The sequence below is a fragment of the Chiloscyllium punctatum genome, chromosome 42, assembly GCF_047496795.1.
Source record: "Chiloscyllium punctatum isolate Juve2018m chromosome 42, sChiPun1.3, whole genome shotgun sequence".
NCBI lineage: Eukaryota > Metazoa > Chordata > Chondrichthyes > Orectolobiformes > Hemiscylliidae > Chiloscyllium > Chiloscyllium punctatum.
In genome coordinates this window covers 14,497,025-14,514,108 of record NC_092780.1, presented here as the reverse complement: position 1 = coordinate 14,514,108, position 17,084 = coordinate 14,497,025, and the positions used below count along the sequence as shown (strand labels likewise).

General features: G+C 41.2%; 1 protein-coding gene across 5 annotated transcripts in view; it reads right to left on the bottom strand.

Moving 5' to 3' along the window:
- Window positions 1-460: 460 nt before the first annotated feature.
- The window catches only part of LOC140465751 (ORM1-like protein 3), a 48,525-nt gene continuing 31,901 nt past the window's right edge, over window positions 461-17,084 (bottom strand). For 3 of the 5 annotated variants that reach the window (XM_072561456.1, XM_072561458.1, XM_072561457.1), the window contains exons 2-4: window positions 15,835-16,031; window positions 4,622-4,773; window positions 461-3,917 (exon numbers count right to left, since the gene is read on the bottom strand). In XM_072561456.1, the coding sequence (XP_072417557.1) occupies window positions 3,782-3,917; window positions 4,622-4,773; window positions 15,835-16,008 (462 nt within the window). In that variant the 5' untranslated portion in view covers window positions 16,009-16,031 and the 3' untranslated portion in view covers window positions 461-3,781. Of the gene's footprint in view, window positions 3,918-4,621; window positions 4,774-15,834; window positions 16,032-17,084 lie in introns of those variants that run through there. The other 2 variants (XM_072561460.1, XM_072561455.1) reach the window with 2 other exon arrangements.

Here is a 17,084-nt window from a genome sequence, read left to right as displayed (position 1 = left end):
TGAGCCACTATGTGGTTCAAGAAACTAGCTCACACCAACTAGGGATGCGCAATAAATGCTGGCCAGTTAGAGACACCAGTGTCCCAAAACAGAATAAAATAGGCATACGGGCAGATTTTCCAATTTCAGTAATCTGAAGACTTAAGCTCTCAATGTAGCATTGTTGTTACAATGGTAGTAACTAAATGGAACAGAATGGCAGGGGAATATTCGCAGCCAGGAACTTACTGTAGTTTATTATACATTCTCCACAGCCTCTCTCTGCAGTCAATGTGCTGGGAATTTTCAAATGAGGCACAATCCCCCATTTATGTTTGTCTTTTATCAATAATGGATAAGAAACCTGGGGACCAATCAGATGTCTTCATTTTTAGACCTCCTCTCTCAATATTGTTAGTTCCAGTGGATGCTTTAGTATACAACTGCTGTAAAAGCATGAACAAGGAAGGAGGCTGCATAGTTACATGAATACTGTCCTTTATTAAATATCAGAATACTGTACAAAGGAGTAATAAAAATATTATTCACACTTTCTTACAAAGATCTAGATGAAAAACATCTATGTGCAGAAGGGCAGTTGGCATACAGAACCCCTTTACACCAGATGTTTAATTAACTCTTATTTACATGATGTTCAAACACAAACTCACTAATCCCCAATGCAAATAATTCTTCAAATGGTAAATATCACAAATGATAGACTGGTATAAAATTCAAAAGGCCCAGCCTGCCATATATTTAATTTAGATTCAACCAAAATAGTTTTGGTATTCGTACCTTTTACAGCCACTATAAAAATAATGCAGGAATTTGACCCTGAATTGTTCTAAAATACATCAATTCCCACATTTACTACTTTATTTTTAGGATAGGGATAGCACTGGTACTTAATAAGTACCAACCCATCACCCATTAACATTTATGATACATACTGAAAGTGGAAGGGAGTTGTGGGTGAAACAAAAGACCATACTGTTTTTCACCACAGAAGTTAGTTACTTTTTGACAATCCAGAACCCATCAAAATACTATAAAAACAGCCACGTATTTCATTACCAGCATTCAAAAATTGATAAATTCAAGGCGTTAATCATCTTATACAAGGCATCAGATCAGCAAAGCAATATTTTAAAATGTTTAACAAATCCTGGATATAGTAGGTTAACCCTTTCACTGGCATAACCTTTCACAGAGTTTGAATAACATGACAGAAACTAAGCCCTGTAAATGACAGATTTCATTAATAGTCAAACTATAAAGCAGAGGATTGTGCTCTTACAGAATCAAGTGTGACAGGGTTAACCTGCTGCAGTTGTTAACTATTTGATAAGTAATGTGTTTCAGTTTCAAAACTTTGAGAGATGTTAATTTGAGGGCATTTATTTAAAGTCTGAAGTCCAATTGTTTTCTTTGTTTCCTCCTTGCTGCAGGAGATCAGCATAGGCTTGTAAACATTTTAAAAAAGTGCAATTTGAATATTTCTTCTCCAACTGAGTAGTAGTGCAAGAAAAAAAGATTTGATTAAATTCCCAGATTTAGAAAACACTGTAAACTTTTAATTACTGCCAATAATTGGGCACTCTAATTGATTATGCTGGTAGACTATTCCTGATAAAATACTTCAGGATACACTTCCCAATGTAAGCATAATTTTTAAAGATTAAAAATATGGCAGATTTCTTTAAAACATCAGGACTTTTCAACATGTTGAAAGTCTCGTCAAAAGTAGTAACATACTTACATGTGTACCTTAGCAGGGAATGAAAGGTGGGAATGGAAATGGATTTACTTCTTCCCTATTCATAGTGTTCCATTCCCATACTCCACCAAAACTGGCAGCTTTTCCAGGTGCCTACTATTCTTACATGACCATTCAATACTTCTATTAATTGCTGTTTGTAATCCTAGATTTCATGCGTGAAGCTTTAGAGATTCGGCAGGAAAGAGAACAGAGTTCAATAACCTTCTTGCCCAACATCGACACTACCACATCTCCAGAAGATGGTTGCCCAATGGTTTTTGCAAACTGATTGATTTGCCAACTTTGTGGACTAGAGGCAATTAGACCTTACCTCTGTTCCAGTTGCAGTTAGCTAATCTGACTGGAATCAAAAAAATGGGACATGACCCTGGCCTCTCCCTCCTTCCCAATCTACATGGTTCAGATATTCACCATTGGGAAAAGTAATACTTCACATCTGCTAAAGCAATCAGCACCATCAGTATTAGGTATTCCTGGATCAGGATAGAGTAAATCAGATGATCACTGAAGTCATAGCAACATGTCTTCACTCCAACTGCATCACTGTAGTAGCATTTCTAAGATCAGGAACCTTCACTTGTCTTGGCAGGCTTGTCAAATCATTCCAAATCAGGTAGTTTTACATTCTTAGCAACTGGATGGAGATTGAGAATCTTAACTTCAGCTCTTTCCTTCCACCTAGTTCCAGAACCAGATTCTTAAAAACCAAGGTTCAGCAATCTAAATGTACACAGCAGTCAAAGCCTCACCATCTAGGCATGCCTTCAATTCCCTTGCTATGGGACATGTGTTCATATGTTATTGCTTAAAACATGATTCACAGTGCTGTCATTTTGTAGTCTTAGCAGACTGCAAGGAATTCCAGCTGTACTGGTGTGCACTTCAAGTGTGCAACAGTTATATGACAGTATAAAAGAAGTCAGGTACATTGCTGTCATCCAGTAAAAACCAGATGAAATTCATACACATCTCTTCGGCCAGTTTAAATTACAATATACTCTGACAGAAAAACAGATCAGATACAACCAGCATTACATTTTTGTTTTAAAAGGAATGCAAGTTAGGCAACATGGCAAACTTATAGGAAAATGCATGATCACTGATGTTTTGCAGTATTCCAACAATTAACATCCCATTCTAAGATTCCATACAAACAAACCCTGGGTAGACAGATTTAAGTATCCAGTTTCAATCACTGTTCTCATTAACACACAATCTATATTATTTAACACTTTACATTAAAAAAAATCCAAAAACAAACACCTTTTTAAATCAAACATTCATAAGCTGTGCTTCAAAACACATCCTTACTATTGCTTATATTCTCCCAAGTAATTTTCTCTCAAACAACACTGAGTGAAACGGGGAAAAAGAAAAAAATAAATAAAATTATCTGCAAAAGATAGTAATTAAAAATACACAGTAAGACCAGCACTGTTTCTTCAAAGAGGCCACTAAGCCAATAGACAATGTTTCCAAGTACCTCAATAGTGAAGGACACCTAATCAATCCTGCCATTTTGCAGCATGCATGATATTAGAATCTTCAGCAACTGCTTCTATTGTGACACTGAAAACAAATCTTTTGCAATCATCATTCAAACTGCATACCTTCATAAATCTACCTTCATTACAGTATTTACACATTATACTTTTACATCTGCTTGGTCACAGTGGACAGCAAATTTGCATACTGCAGTAACTAAATGTTTACAATACCAAAGTCTCCTCACTTAATAATGGCAAATCAAGGTATCAAAATTATCATTTGTGAAAATAGGATCTACAGGCAGTAAACGAAAAAGCAGGCTTTCTATTCCGAGCACTGCAAACATTTAATGTGATACTTGAGCAACCAACTTGAGCTGCTTCATTCACAAATATACTACTCATAATAAAAAGTCCATGATAAGAGATTATAGGGTGCAGGATATAAGTCCTAATATCTGAACACCAAGTGTCCTTGCCGCTGATAGCTGTTCTAAAAGTGTTTTCTTTCACGTGTGTCATCATGCTGTCTTCAGTACTTGTTGATGCCAAAGATTCTGACTCCATGAAGTTGAGGCAGCTTTGGGATGAGGACGCTCATCAGCGAAACTGTATTTATAACAAAATGTAACTTGTCGTATTTTGTGTAAAAACTGGTAAGAAAATACCTGTTTTTGAAATAAAAAAGACAAAGAGCATCAAAAATTTCCTGAAGACTTGGCAGCATTGTCCTAACATCTACCATCTTTTTATAGCTTTTAGAATTCTAACACTGGAAAGATTTTAAATGCTGACAACTTTTAAGGTTTATATTTTTAAATAACTTACTAGTGCTATTTTCAAATTTCATACAATTTATCATATCCAAACAGGTTACCAATAATGAAATCATTCTCTTGAACTACTTAATTTCCCTTCTCTCTCTGGATTATGGAGTATACTGCTGTGGATGATAAAGGCTCACCATTTCAGACACAGGACAACACTATTTGATCTTGAAGCATGTCACAATCTAATGGTCACTGTGCAGCCTCACCAGAAATCATAGCTAACTCCCATCAAGGAGAATCCTGGTCAATCTCCTCATCACCCCTCCAGCCTGGAAACACTATCTGAAGTTGTTGGAAATCCAATGGTGCTCTGGACTTCCTACAAATTGGGGGCTTTCTGAAGTTTACAGTTTAGGATTATAGAATATGGATTTTGTGATTTCAATCACAAAGTTAGTGAAAAAGGACAGACATTTTGCATTTTTTTTTTCTTTAAAAAGGACTATGTATTAACAAAGCTTTTAAACTTCTCTTTCTTCTAATATAAGTGATCATTGCTCCATGGACTGATCCAGTCTTTACTAGTTACTTCTGAGACTCACAAGATAATAGGTGTGATTGTGAGGAACTTGCGCGAGGCTGTAAACTGTACGCCATAGTCCATCTGTTCCCAGTGTGTCAGCAGCCGTGCCTTTCCTTGGTCTGGAGTTTCAAATGGCGTTCCCTTCACAGTGTGCAGAAATATGTACATTCCCTAGAGGTAGAAGGGAAAATAATTACACAAAAACATACGTAATAGGCTGCAACCATTCAGCCCATCAAGCCTTCTCCATCTTGATAAGAAGGTAGCTGATCTGACTCATCTCAAATCATTCACATTTTTACCTACCATTGATAATGTTTCACTCCTTGCTGAAAAATATATTTACTTCTGACTTAAAATATTCATGGATTCTGCCTCCGCCATTTTTTCAGGAAGTCAGTGTATCGAGTACATGTTGCGGCTGTACAGGACAGAGGTGAGGCCACTTTTGGAACACTGCGCGTAATACTGGTCTGCCTGAATGGGAAGGATGTTGTGAAACTTGTAAGGGCTCCAGAAAAGATTTACAAGGATGTTGCCAGGTTTGGAGGGCTTGAACTATCAGGAGAAGCTGAATAGGCTGGGGCTGTTTTCCTGAAGAGGATTCTGAGGGGTGACCTTATAGAGGTTTAGAAAATCATGAGGAGCACAGATAGGATGAAAAGTCAAGATCCTTGCCGCAGAGTAAGGGAGTCTAAAACTAGAGGCATAGGTTTAAGGTGAGAGGGGCAAGATGTGAAAGGGACAACTTTTTCACAAAGAGGGTGGTGCATGTACGGAATGAGCTGCGAGAGAAAGTGGAGGTGGCGGGGGCAATTACAACATTTAAAAAGGCATCTGGATGGGTATGTAAATAGGAAGGGTTTGGAGGGATATGGGCCAAGTGCTGGCAAATGGGACAAGATTAATTTAGAATACCAGTCTGACATGATTGGGCTGGACTGAAGGCTCTGTTTCCATGTTGTTGTACACATCTATGACTAAGAGTTCCAAAGATATGCAAACCTCAGATAAAATGCACCTTATTTCTATCTTAAATAGGCGAATCCCAGTTTCAGATTCTCATAAGAGGAAATATCCTCCCCACATCAGCCCTGTCAAGACTCTTCAGGATCTTACATTTCAATCAAGTCACCGGTTAGTCTTCAGATACAAGCCAACCATTCCTCAGAAGGCAACCACCCCACCCAAGGTATCATTCGAGTGAATCTTCTCTGAACTGCCGAGGAGGGCTTGGTGGTGGGGTCAGTTTTATATTTCCCTCCCCACCCCTATCAGCATTCCGGAAAGACCACTCCCTCCGCCACTCCCTCGTCAGGTTCACACCCCCCACCAACCCAACATCCACTCCTAGCACCTTCCCCTGCAACCGCAAGAAATGCAAAACTTGCGTCCACACCTCCCCCCTCACTTCTCTCCAAGGCCCCAAGGGATCCTTCCACATCCGTCACAAACTCACCTGCACCTCCACACACATCATTTACTGCATCCGCTGCACCCGATGTGGCCTCCTCTACACTGGGGAGACAGGCCGCCTACTTGCGGAACATTTCAGAGAACACCTCTGGGACACCCGCACCAACCAACCCAACCGCCCCGTGGCTGAACACTTTAACTCCCCCTCCCACTCTGCCAAGGACATCCAGGTCCTTGGCCTCCTCCATCGCCAGACCATGGCAACACGACACCTGGAGGGAGGACGCCTCATCTTCCGCCTAGCAACCCTCCAACCACAAGGGATGAATGCAGATTTTTCCAGCTTTCTCATTTCCCCTCCCCCCACCTTATCTCAGTCCCAACCCTCGGACTCAGCACTGCCTTCTTGACCTGCAATCTTCTTCCCGACCTCTCCGCCCCCACCCCCTCTCCGGCCTATCACCCTCACCTTAACCTCCTTCCACCTATCGCATTTCCAACACCCCTTCCACAAGTCCCTCCTCCCTACCTTTTATCTTAGTCTGCTTGGCACACCTTCCTCATTCCTGAAGAAGGGCTTATGCCCGACATGTCGATTCTCCTGCTCCTTGGATGCTGCTTGACCTGCTGCGCTTTTCCAGCAACACATTTTTCAGCTCTGATCTCCAGCATCTGCAGTCCTCACTTTCTCCCACTCATTTAACCTGTCAATACTTGCTACCTCATTATGTCCTCTTCATAACTTAATTTCCTACCTATTGTTAGAACAAAAAACAATACAGCACAGGAACAGGCCCTACGGTCCTCCAGGCCTGTGCTGACACATTTTGCTCTTCCATAACTAAAACTGTCTTCACTTACAGGATCAGTATCCCTCTATTCCCTTCCTATTCACTTATCCATCCAGGTGCTTCTTGAATCCTGTTATTGTGTCTGTTTGCACCACTTCCTCTGGCAGCATGTTCCAGGCACTCTCACCTTTTTGTGTGAAAAATCTACCACGCACATCTCTTTTAAACATTCCCCCTTGCATCATGAACCTGTGTCCCCTAGTAATTGACCCCTCCACCCTGGGAAAATGCCTCACACTTTCCACTCCATCCATGCCATGTACAATCTTATAAATTTCTATAAGGTTGCCTGTCAACCTCCAGCGTTCCAGTGAAAGCAAACCCAGTCTATCCAACCTTTTCTCATTGTTAAAAGCCCTCATGCCAGGCAACATCCTAGTAAACCTTTTCTGTACCCTCTTCAAAGCATCCACATCTTTCTGGTAGCGTGGTGATCAGAACTGTATGCAATATTCCACGTGTGGCCTAACTATAGTTCTACAAAGCTACAGAATAAGTTGCTTATCTTTATACTCAATGCCCCTTCCAATGAAGGCAAGCATGCCTTTTTTTTAAAAAACTATCATATCTACTTGAGCTGTCGGTGTGGACTTGTTGGGCCAAATAGCCCGTTTCTACACTGTAGGGAATCTAATCATTAACTGTCTTTAATTTGATAACTTTGGAAGGTGCAAGGCCTCTTGGATTACCGAAATGAATTATGAAAATTTTGACAAAACTACAACATTTCAAAACTACTTACAGGAGGTGGAGAAGTTGAGTTAGACGATAATCAAATCAGCAATGAGCTCACTAAATGACAGAGATGGTTTGAAGGATCCAGTGGTCTGTTCCTGGCTCTATTTCTTACAGGTAGCTAGCCCTTTGCCACAAGAGTGCAACACTTAGAATGCAATTTGTTCTCCTCTCCCAAAGATGTATGCTGGGGTACAATTCAAGTCTTAATAGCAATGTGGTATTTCGACCAAATGATGAATCATCCTATATCAGACAAAAGATCCGTTTGATTGGCCACGGACAATATTAATAGAGAAAAAAAGACAAACCCGACACTATGTACTGATAGCTCCTGTTTTGCAATATTCTGAGAGGCTCCCCATCCTCCTCTTCCTAAATGTATTCCTATAGTAGTTAGCACTGCTGCCTCACAGTGCCAGAGACCCGGGTTCGATTCTTGCCTCAGGTGACTATCTGTGTGGAGTTTGCACATTCACCCTGTGTCTGCATGGATCTCCTCCGAGTGCTCTGGTTTCCTCCCACTGTCCAAAGATGTGCAGTTTAGGTGAATTGGCCAAACTAAATTGCCCAAACTAAATAAACATAGTGTTAAATGCATTAGATTAGATTACTTACAGTGTGGAAACAGGCCTTTCGGCCCAACAAGTCCACACCGCCCCGCCGAAGCGCAACCCACCCATACCCCTACATCTACCCCTTACCTAACACTAGAGGCAATTTAGCATGGCCAATTCACCTGACCTGCACATCTTTGGACTGTGGGAGGAAACCGGAGCACCCGGAGGAAACCCACGCAGACACGGGGAGAATGTGCAAACTCCACACAGTCAGTCGCCCGAGGCAGGAATTGAACCCGGGTCTCTGGCGCTGTGAGGCAGCAGTGCTAACCACTGTGCCACAAAACGGGTCTGGGTGGGTTGCTCTTCAGAGGGTCAGTCTGGACTTGTTGGGCTAAATGGCCTGATTCCACACTGTAGGTAATCTAATCTAATGTTTCTACTGCTTTTTTCCACTTTTATCCATTTTATGCCTCCTGTTTCCCAATATCTCAATTTGAAGCTCATGTCTTAAAGGTTCAAATCTTTCAAGGTTTCCACCGCTTCCTATTATGATCACCTGTAGGTGCATAAGTCCCTCTCATAAGACAACTGTATGACGTCACCTGGAGTACTGCATACAGTGGGTGGTGGCATCTGATTTCTACAGATTTATCTGAAACCAAGGCTCTTTAATACGACACCAAGTGGTGCTTTAACTCAACAGACAAGTGGGATTTTAAAGCTACTCACACTCAAATATTCTCAAGTAACCCCAATAACCGATGAGCCCTTTCAATATCCCTGTTTCACATTTACCACTATATACTTTGCTCATATTCCATAAATACACCTAAATCTCACCTTGGTCAAGGAGCACTTCATTGTGTACACATATTATAACATGCAATACATCTACTTAACACGAAATGCCAATTTCTGTTGGATAACACAACCTGCCCAGATCCTTTCAGGGACAATAACTTTGTCAGTTAGCCACACACCATTTACTATTAGTGCACTCCACACATTCACCCCTACATTCCAGAAACTTAGAGCTCCAGCAAGCACTGCAACCTTCCTTCTCAAAGGACAGAGCCCTCTTGCGTTTCTCAACACTTGCTTCTTCCTATTAGCCTGCCGGTTTGATACAACTAGTTGAAAAGTATGGCACTGGAAAAGCACAGCTGGTCAGGCAGCATCCAAGGAGCAGGAGAATCAATATTTCAGACATGAGCCCTTCATCAGGCATTCCTGATGAGGCGCTTATGCCCAAAACATCAATTCTCCTGCTCCTCGGATGCTGCCTGACCTGCTGTGCTTTTCCAGCACCACACTATTCGACTCTGATCTCCAGGATCTGCAGTCCTCACTTTCTCCCAGTTTAATACAACTGATCTAACACCAACTCCATGAGACTCCATTTTAGAGGTCTCACTGACTAGACTTCACTGGACACATCCTATTATGCCAGGAAAATATCACCCATTAAAAATCGGTCTCTTCCTCTAATCGAGAGAGTTGTAACGTATCCATACAAACAAGTCTCACATCGAAGTCAATTTAAATATTTTTGGAGGAACAGGTGCAAATATTTTCCAATTAGCTTGGCACAGTGACAAGAAGCCTTCTTTTTCCCCTATTTATTAGCTCCTTCCTGCCATTAAAATTTACAGTAGACATCTGTGCTTTCGAGCACCATTGATTTTCCTGCTCCTCGGATGCTGCCTGACCTGCTGCGCTTTTCCAGCACCACACTAATCTAGATATCATGCCTTGCAATGTCTATCTCTATACTCTCTCAGTTTTGCCTCCCACTTAACCCCAATTGTTTTACACCAGCATTCACTATCAGGGTACCTGTGCTATTCAGTGATGCTCTCCTGTTCATCCCACACTTCTGGCTTTTTTTTCTCCTCACCCCTTAATGCATTCCTCAGTGAATACCTATCACAAACATCCCTGCACTTTCAGGAGATTATTTCTTTATCTCATAAAATCTCACTGGATAAAATTCCATCTCATCACTTCCATTTACGCAAATTAAATATGCAGCTTTCCATACATATCTCTATATAAGCAACTTTGGGGAAATCACCTACAGCATTAAAAATCAATACGATTTCAGTGATCATATGAACCTTCATATACTGCTTTCCACCAAAATCTTTGGGCACCATATTGAAAATCCTAACCAAATGCCCCCGTGAAGTGTTGCTTATTGCTCCCAGTAATCAAATGACAAACACGCCCATAACAGGACATGAAATTGCAACGACAAAGCAACAGTATAAAGCTACTTGAACAGACTTCTTCCCAGAAATTTCAAGTATCTTGCAAATTTCAAATCTGAGTCGAGTTGGGTGCTGGAAAAGCACAGCGGGTCAGGCAGCATCCGAGGAGAACTGACATTTTGGCCGTAAGCCCTTCATCAAACCCTTCTGCTCTTTGGATGCTGCCTGACCTGCTGTGCTTTTCTAGCACCCCACTCTCAACTCTGATCTCCAGCATCTGCAGTCCTCATGTTCTCCTAGCAAATTTCAAAATCAGTAAATAAATTGATGGAGAAGAAAATTAAGTTTGAGAGATGTATGCAGTCTAGACAGATGAGTAATGAAATAGCAAAAAAGTGTAAAATGCATATAGAGTAAAACATTGTGACCAATACATTAAAAATTAGACCTGTGAGCACTAAACAGACAAACCAGAGCTTCTTTTAAAAATCCAAACTGGCACTGTGCAGTGTTAGAGCTCAGAGAATGCACATTAGAGCAACATTGCAGTCTGTAAAAACCCAACATGTGCCGACATTTCAAACAGATTTTTGTCTACAGTCTATTGTTCACTGTTGAGAGACTTCAATCAAAAAATCAAGGCCTTTTTCTTCAAAAGAATCAAATTACCACATTAGGCCTGTGTGTGGTAATCACACTGAGGGTTGACTGTTTTCAGGAGCAGAATGCTTCCCCATTTTGGGCATCATACCAGCATTAAGAACTCCCATATTCAGCATAAAAGACAAATGGAATAAATAAAACCCCACTTCTCTTTCATATGCTAAACTGCTTAATCCTAACTTCACAGGAAGGTCCCCTACTGGAGATGTGTCGCACATCCAAAATAAAGCCTGAGTAAGAATTCAAATTTAGGATAGTGGATCTGTCGCCATTAAAACTAAGCAATCATCACGTCAGCTGAAACTGAAATAAATGCTAATGCTGCTTGGAGCGACTGCTACATCTGCTATCATGGTACGTCACACTCATCTATCTTACACATTCACTGTAACTCATCAGTCTGGCATCCACAGTCCAACTCTGCTCAGGTGAATCCCACCAGATTCCTCCCCTCCACTCTGCCCTTTGGAGAGATATCTGCAGCTTTTCAGCTCTGATCAAATGGAATATTAGTCACAGAGCCGTCCAGCACAGAAACAGACCCTTCAGTCCAACTCATCCATGCTGACCAGATATCCTAAATTAATCTAGTTTCATTTGTCAACATTTGTCCCATATCCCCTAAGCTGTTCCTATTCATGTAACCATCCAGATGCATTTTAGCTGTATGATTGTACCAGCCTCCGATTTGAGTTTTTTGAAGCAGCAAGGAGGATTGATGAGGACAGAGTGGTAGATGTGATCTATAAACTTCAGTAAGGCGTTCGACAAGGTTCCCCATGGGTGACTGATTAGCAAGGTTAGATCTCATGGAATACAGGGAGAACTAGCCATTTGGATGCAGAACTGGCTCAAAGGTAGAAGACAGAGGGTGGTGGTGGAGGGTTGCTTTTCAAACTGGAGGCCTGTGACCAGTGGAGTAGCACAAGGATCGGTGCTGGGTCCACTGCTTTTCGTCACTTATATAAATGATTTGGATGCAAGCATAAGAGGTACAGTTAGTAAGTTTGCAGATGACACCAAAATTGGAGGTGTAGTGGACAGCGAAGAGGGTTACTTCAGATTACAACAGGATCTTTACCAGATGGGCCAATGGTCTGAGAAGTGGCAGATGGAGTTTAATTCAGATAAATGCGAGGTGCTGCATTTTGGGAAATCAAATCTTAGCAGGACTTCTACACTTAATGGTAAGGTCGTAGGGAGCGCTGTTGAACAAAGAGACCTTGGAGTGCAGGTTCATAGCTCCTTGAAAGTGGAGTTGCAGGTAGATAGGATAGTGAAGGCGGCACTTGGTATGCTCTGTTACTGGACAGATTATTGAGTACAGGAGTTGGGAGGTCATGTTACGGCTGTACAGGACATTGGTTAGGCCACTGTTGGAATATTGCGTGCAATTCCGGTCTCCTTCCTATCAGAAAGATGCTGTGAAACTTGAAGGGGTTCAGAAAAGATTTACAAAGATTTTGCCAGGATTGGAGGATTTGAGATACAGGGAGAGGCTGAAGAGGCTGGGGCTGTTTTCCCTGGAGGATCGGAGGCTGAGGGGTGACCTTGTAGAGGTTTACAAAGTTATGAGGGGCATGGATAGGGTAAATAGGCAAAGTCATTTCCCTGGGGTGAGGGAATCCAGAACTAGAGGGCATAGGTTTAGGGTGAGAGGGGAGAGATACAAAAGAGACCTAAGGGGCAACTTTTTCCACACAGAGGGTGGTACGTATATGGAATGAGTTGCCAGAGGAAGTGGTGGAGGCTGGTACAATTGCAACACTTAAGAGGCATTTGGATGGGTATATGAATAGGAAGGGTTTGGAGAGATTTGGGCCGGGTGCTGGCTGGTGGGATATCTGGTCGGCATGGACGGGTTGGACCAAAGGGTCTGTTTCCATGCTGTACATCTCGATGACTCTATGACCTCCTCGCACAGCTCATTCCATACACATACCACCCTCTGCTTGAAACGTGGCCTCTTAGGTCTCTTTTAAATCTTGCCCTTCTCACCATAAATCTATGCCCTCTAGTTTTAGACTCCCCTACCCTGGAGAAAAAAACCTTGGCTACTTACCCTATCCAAAATTTTATAAGCCTCTCTAAGGTCACCCCTCAGCTTCCAGGGAAAATAGCCCCAGCCTATTCAGCTTCTCCCTGTAGCTCAAACCCTCCAGCCCTGGCAACATCTTTCTAAATCTTTTCTGAACCCTTTCCACGTTTCACAACATCCTTCTTTCAGGAGGAAGACCAGAACTGCACGCAGTATTCCACAAGTTGAGATATGACCTCAACTCCTAACCTCAATGCACTGACCAATAAAGGCAAGCATACCAAATCCCTTCACCGTCCTGTACATCTGGGACTTCACTTTCAAGGAACTATGAACTTGCACTCCAAGGTCTTTTGTTCAACACCACTCCCCAGGACCTTATCATTAAGTGTAGAAGTCCTGCGCTGATTTACCTTTCCAAAATGCAGCACCCTAAATTAAACCCCATTTTGGCAATATTGACATTTTCTTATCTGGATTTCCCTTCTTGGGTGTATTTTTGCTCTTGCAATTTCAAACACCTCTTCATTTTACTCATGATTTGTTCGAGGGACTTCATGTTTAGGAAGCAGATAATGACATAACTAGCTTGCACAGGAATGGCTACTTTAATAACCTCCAGCAATAAACTATCAGTTTGTCCCTCTGCCTTATCTGGTCCCCATTGGGGATTTTCTGCATTTACTGCTAGCACCAAAAGAATGCCAACAGCAGCAAGCTGGATATGTGGGTGCCAATTGTGAGAGCTAGCAAGCTACGTGCAGATCATGGATATCTCCACTGAATCAGACCACACGAGTTGGCCTCCCATTTGAGCTGGCCTTGTGGAGAGAGAGAATATAGAGTTTCACTTAAGTATGTTTCATTTCAGTAAAAGACTGCAGTTGTTCAGATTTTGCACTGAAGGTTAGAAATGTGAAACAGGCCACTTTGTTCGACAGAAAAAGGGGTTGCACCTGGGCTGAAGATTCCAGCAGCAACAGCATTCAAAAGGTGCAAAATCCTCATGTTAACATGTACACAGTCCATAAATAAACATAGATGCAAAGATTTAAAGCTCATTAACAAGGAAATAAAGTATTATACTTAGTAGCAACTTGCACAACATCACACTAAAAATAAATCCTGGAGGCATAACAAAATCATGTGGCTAGGAATATACAAACCAATGTGACCAAGCCAATGTCCTGTACTGCTGTGATGCTCCTGTTAAATATTATTACAGGTTAGATATCCGTTACCTGCATGTCTGAAAACCAAAACAAACCTAAACACTAAAGCGGACCAGAACAGATCTAAAAGTCAAGGTTTTTGCCAAAGGCCCCAAATGGATCTATCTGCAAGTGTCTGAAAACTGAAAATATCCTTTATTCAAAAATCCATTTGGTTCTGATGTTTTCAGATAATCTATGTAGATTGGAAATACTTTAATTGCACTGGAGCGCTCATATTTAACTTCAGGTTTTGTAAATGGAGTCTAGATAATGCACTTCCAAAACACTACCTCAGAGGGAACTGCTATTCGCATTCTGGAATGTTGTGCTGCATGTTCCATAGATTTTATAATGGCAATGACTGCCGCACTACTTGTTAGTTACCTTTAATCGGCGGACAGCTCAAAAAGACAGCTGGAATGTTTCAATGTTATTAACTCTTCCACTTTGTCCTTATTTAAATTGGGGAGGGTTGAGAGTTGATGGGGAAAACACACCACTGAGCAATGAAGGCAACAACTTGGTTGACACAAGTAAAATGCATAGGGATAGAAGTGAAACATAGGAACAGAAGTAGGGCATTCTGCTGCTCAACAGATTAAAGCTAATTGGTATCACAGCTCCATGTACTTGACTTGGCTCCATGTAACAAAAATCTATCAATTTAATTTTAGAAGGAATTACGTTTTTTTTTTGGAAAAGGAGCGTTCTAAATTTCCACAACTCTTCATGTGACGAGTGATTCCTGACATCACCCCTGAACAGCATAGCTCTGTTTTGAGGTTAAGCCCTCATTTCCCTTCCAAGTGACATGGCTTCTCTCTATCCACGGAAACAAATCATTTAAGTATTCTAAAAAAAAACTCAACCAGATTACCCCTTAATCTTCTTTGCTAAGGGAATGCACGTTCAATCTTTGTAATCTGCCTTTATGATTTAACACTTTTAGTTCTGGTTTCATTCAAGAGAACAACTTCTCTAAGGTCAATAATCGTCCTAAAGCCTATTTCACAGAACTAAATGAAATACTCTTGGATGTAGACATCCCATTTCATCCCCTAATGAGAGCTCAGTAACTTGTCTGGGAAGCTGCTCCAACATGGAGGAAAGGGAACAAGAAATAATCCGATTATGTAGCCAGTGCAAGAAGAGCTATGATACGAGTCCAGGCTGATTTTAAAGTATTTAACTTACATGTTTCCAAAACACATTCATGTACAGAGCTTTTTAGAAATCTTATTTTTTTGCAACTGTCTTAAAAGAGGCAAAGTTTAGTAACACCAATATGAAAATGAAAAAACTAAACCAGGGAAAAAAGTATGACACAATGTTGGCTGCAGAAATAATTAAAAACAGGAAAGCTTCTACTCATCCCCAACTAAAAGAGAAAATAAATGAAGAGCTAACACTCTCAATGATTCCGACTCTTGCATGCAGTGTACATGTTTCTTTTGCAGCACATCTAAATGACAGCGTCTGAAATAGTCTGAAAAGCGTTACTGCATCTTCAATGATTTGCGTCAACATCTCAGCCAGCCTTACCATATTGTGAATAACATTAGTGAGTGTCCATACCACTGGCACACTGAAGAATGGGATGCTCAACAGTATGATGTGAAGCAAACCTATCCCCAGGATATAAGACAGCCAGATCCCACGGCTGTTCATAACCCGGGTATTCGGGTTCACTTCACTGTGAGCAGTGCCCACATTCATGGCTTGTTTCTTGTCAACCTAAGCTGGGGGAAGAAAAGAAATGCAGAATTAAGTTCTGATTTTTTTTTAATTCAAGGGACACATACTGATTATTCATGGTGACTACAGCAATAATTAAAATACAAAGTTAAGCTAGCAACGTTTGAGTACATTTGTAGCTCAGGTTGAGGTTCTGCATGTAGGTTTGCTCGCTGAGCTGGAAGGTTCATTTTCAGATATTTTGTCACCTTTCTAGGTAACATCTTCAGTGAGCCTCCGAACAAAGCACTGCTGATTATTCCTGCTTTCTATTTATATGTTTGGGTTTCTTTGGGTTGGTGATGGTGACGAAATGTCTGAAAATGAACCTTCCAGCTCAGCGAGCAAACCTACATCCAGGAAGTTAAGCTCCCACACATCCCCAAACAAATGGAAAAAACTATTCAAGTGGAAAACATAACATTTTATATTCTTGCAAGCAATATACTTGGCTGCTATCTTAGCCATTCTAGCCTTTACTATTACTTATTAGCTAACTCAGTAGTATGAAAGCAGAATTAAGTCAGCTTGTGGTGGCTTCAATTTTCTTTTTATTTAAAATGGAGAATTTGTATTTCATAGAGTCAGAGAGTCATAGAGATGTACAGCATGGAAACAGACCCTTTAGTCCAACCTGTCCACGCCGACCAGATATCCCAACCCAATCTAGTCCCACCTGCCAGCATTCGGCCCATATCCCTCCAAACCCTTCCTATTCATATGCCCATCCAAATGCCTCTTAAATGTTGCAATTGTACCAGCCTCCACCACATCCTCAGGCAGCTCATTCCATATACGTACCACTCTCTGTGAAAAAGTTGCTCCTTAGGTCTCTTTTATATCTTTCCCCTCTCACCCTTTTCTCCAGTATCAATAAACAAAACAGTATCGCGCAAACTTTAAAAACAAGACCACTGCAGTTTGTCACATCTAAGGATTGTCACGCTCTGTTATTGATTGTATGTTCCCTTTAATAATTCCACAACTGGCTTTGAGAGACCGATTGATTCATGTCATTAATCTTTAAGACTTATTGAGGATATTTACAAATCATTTGT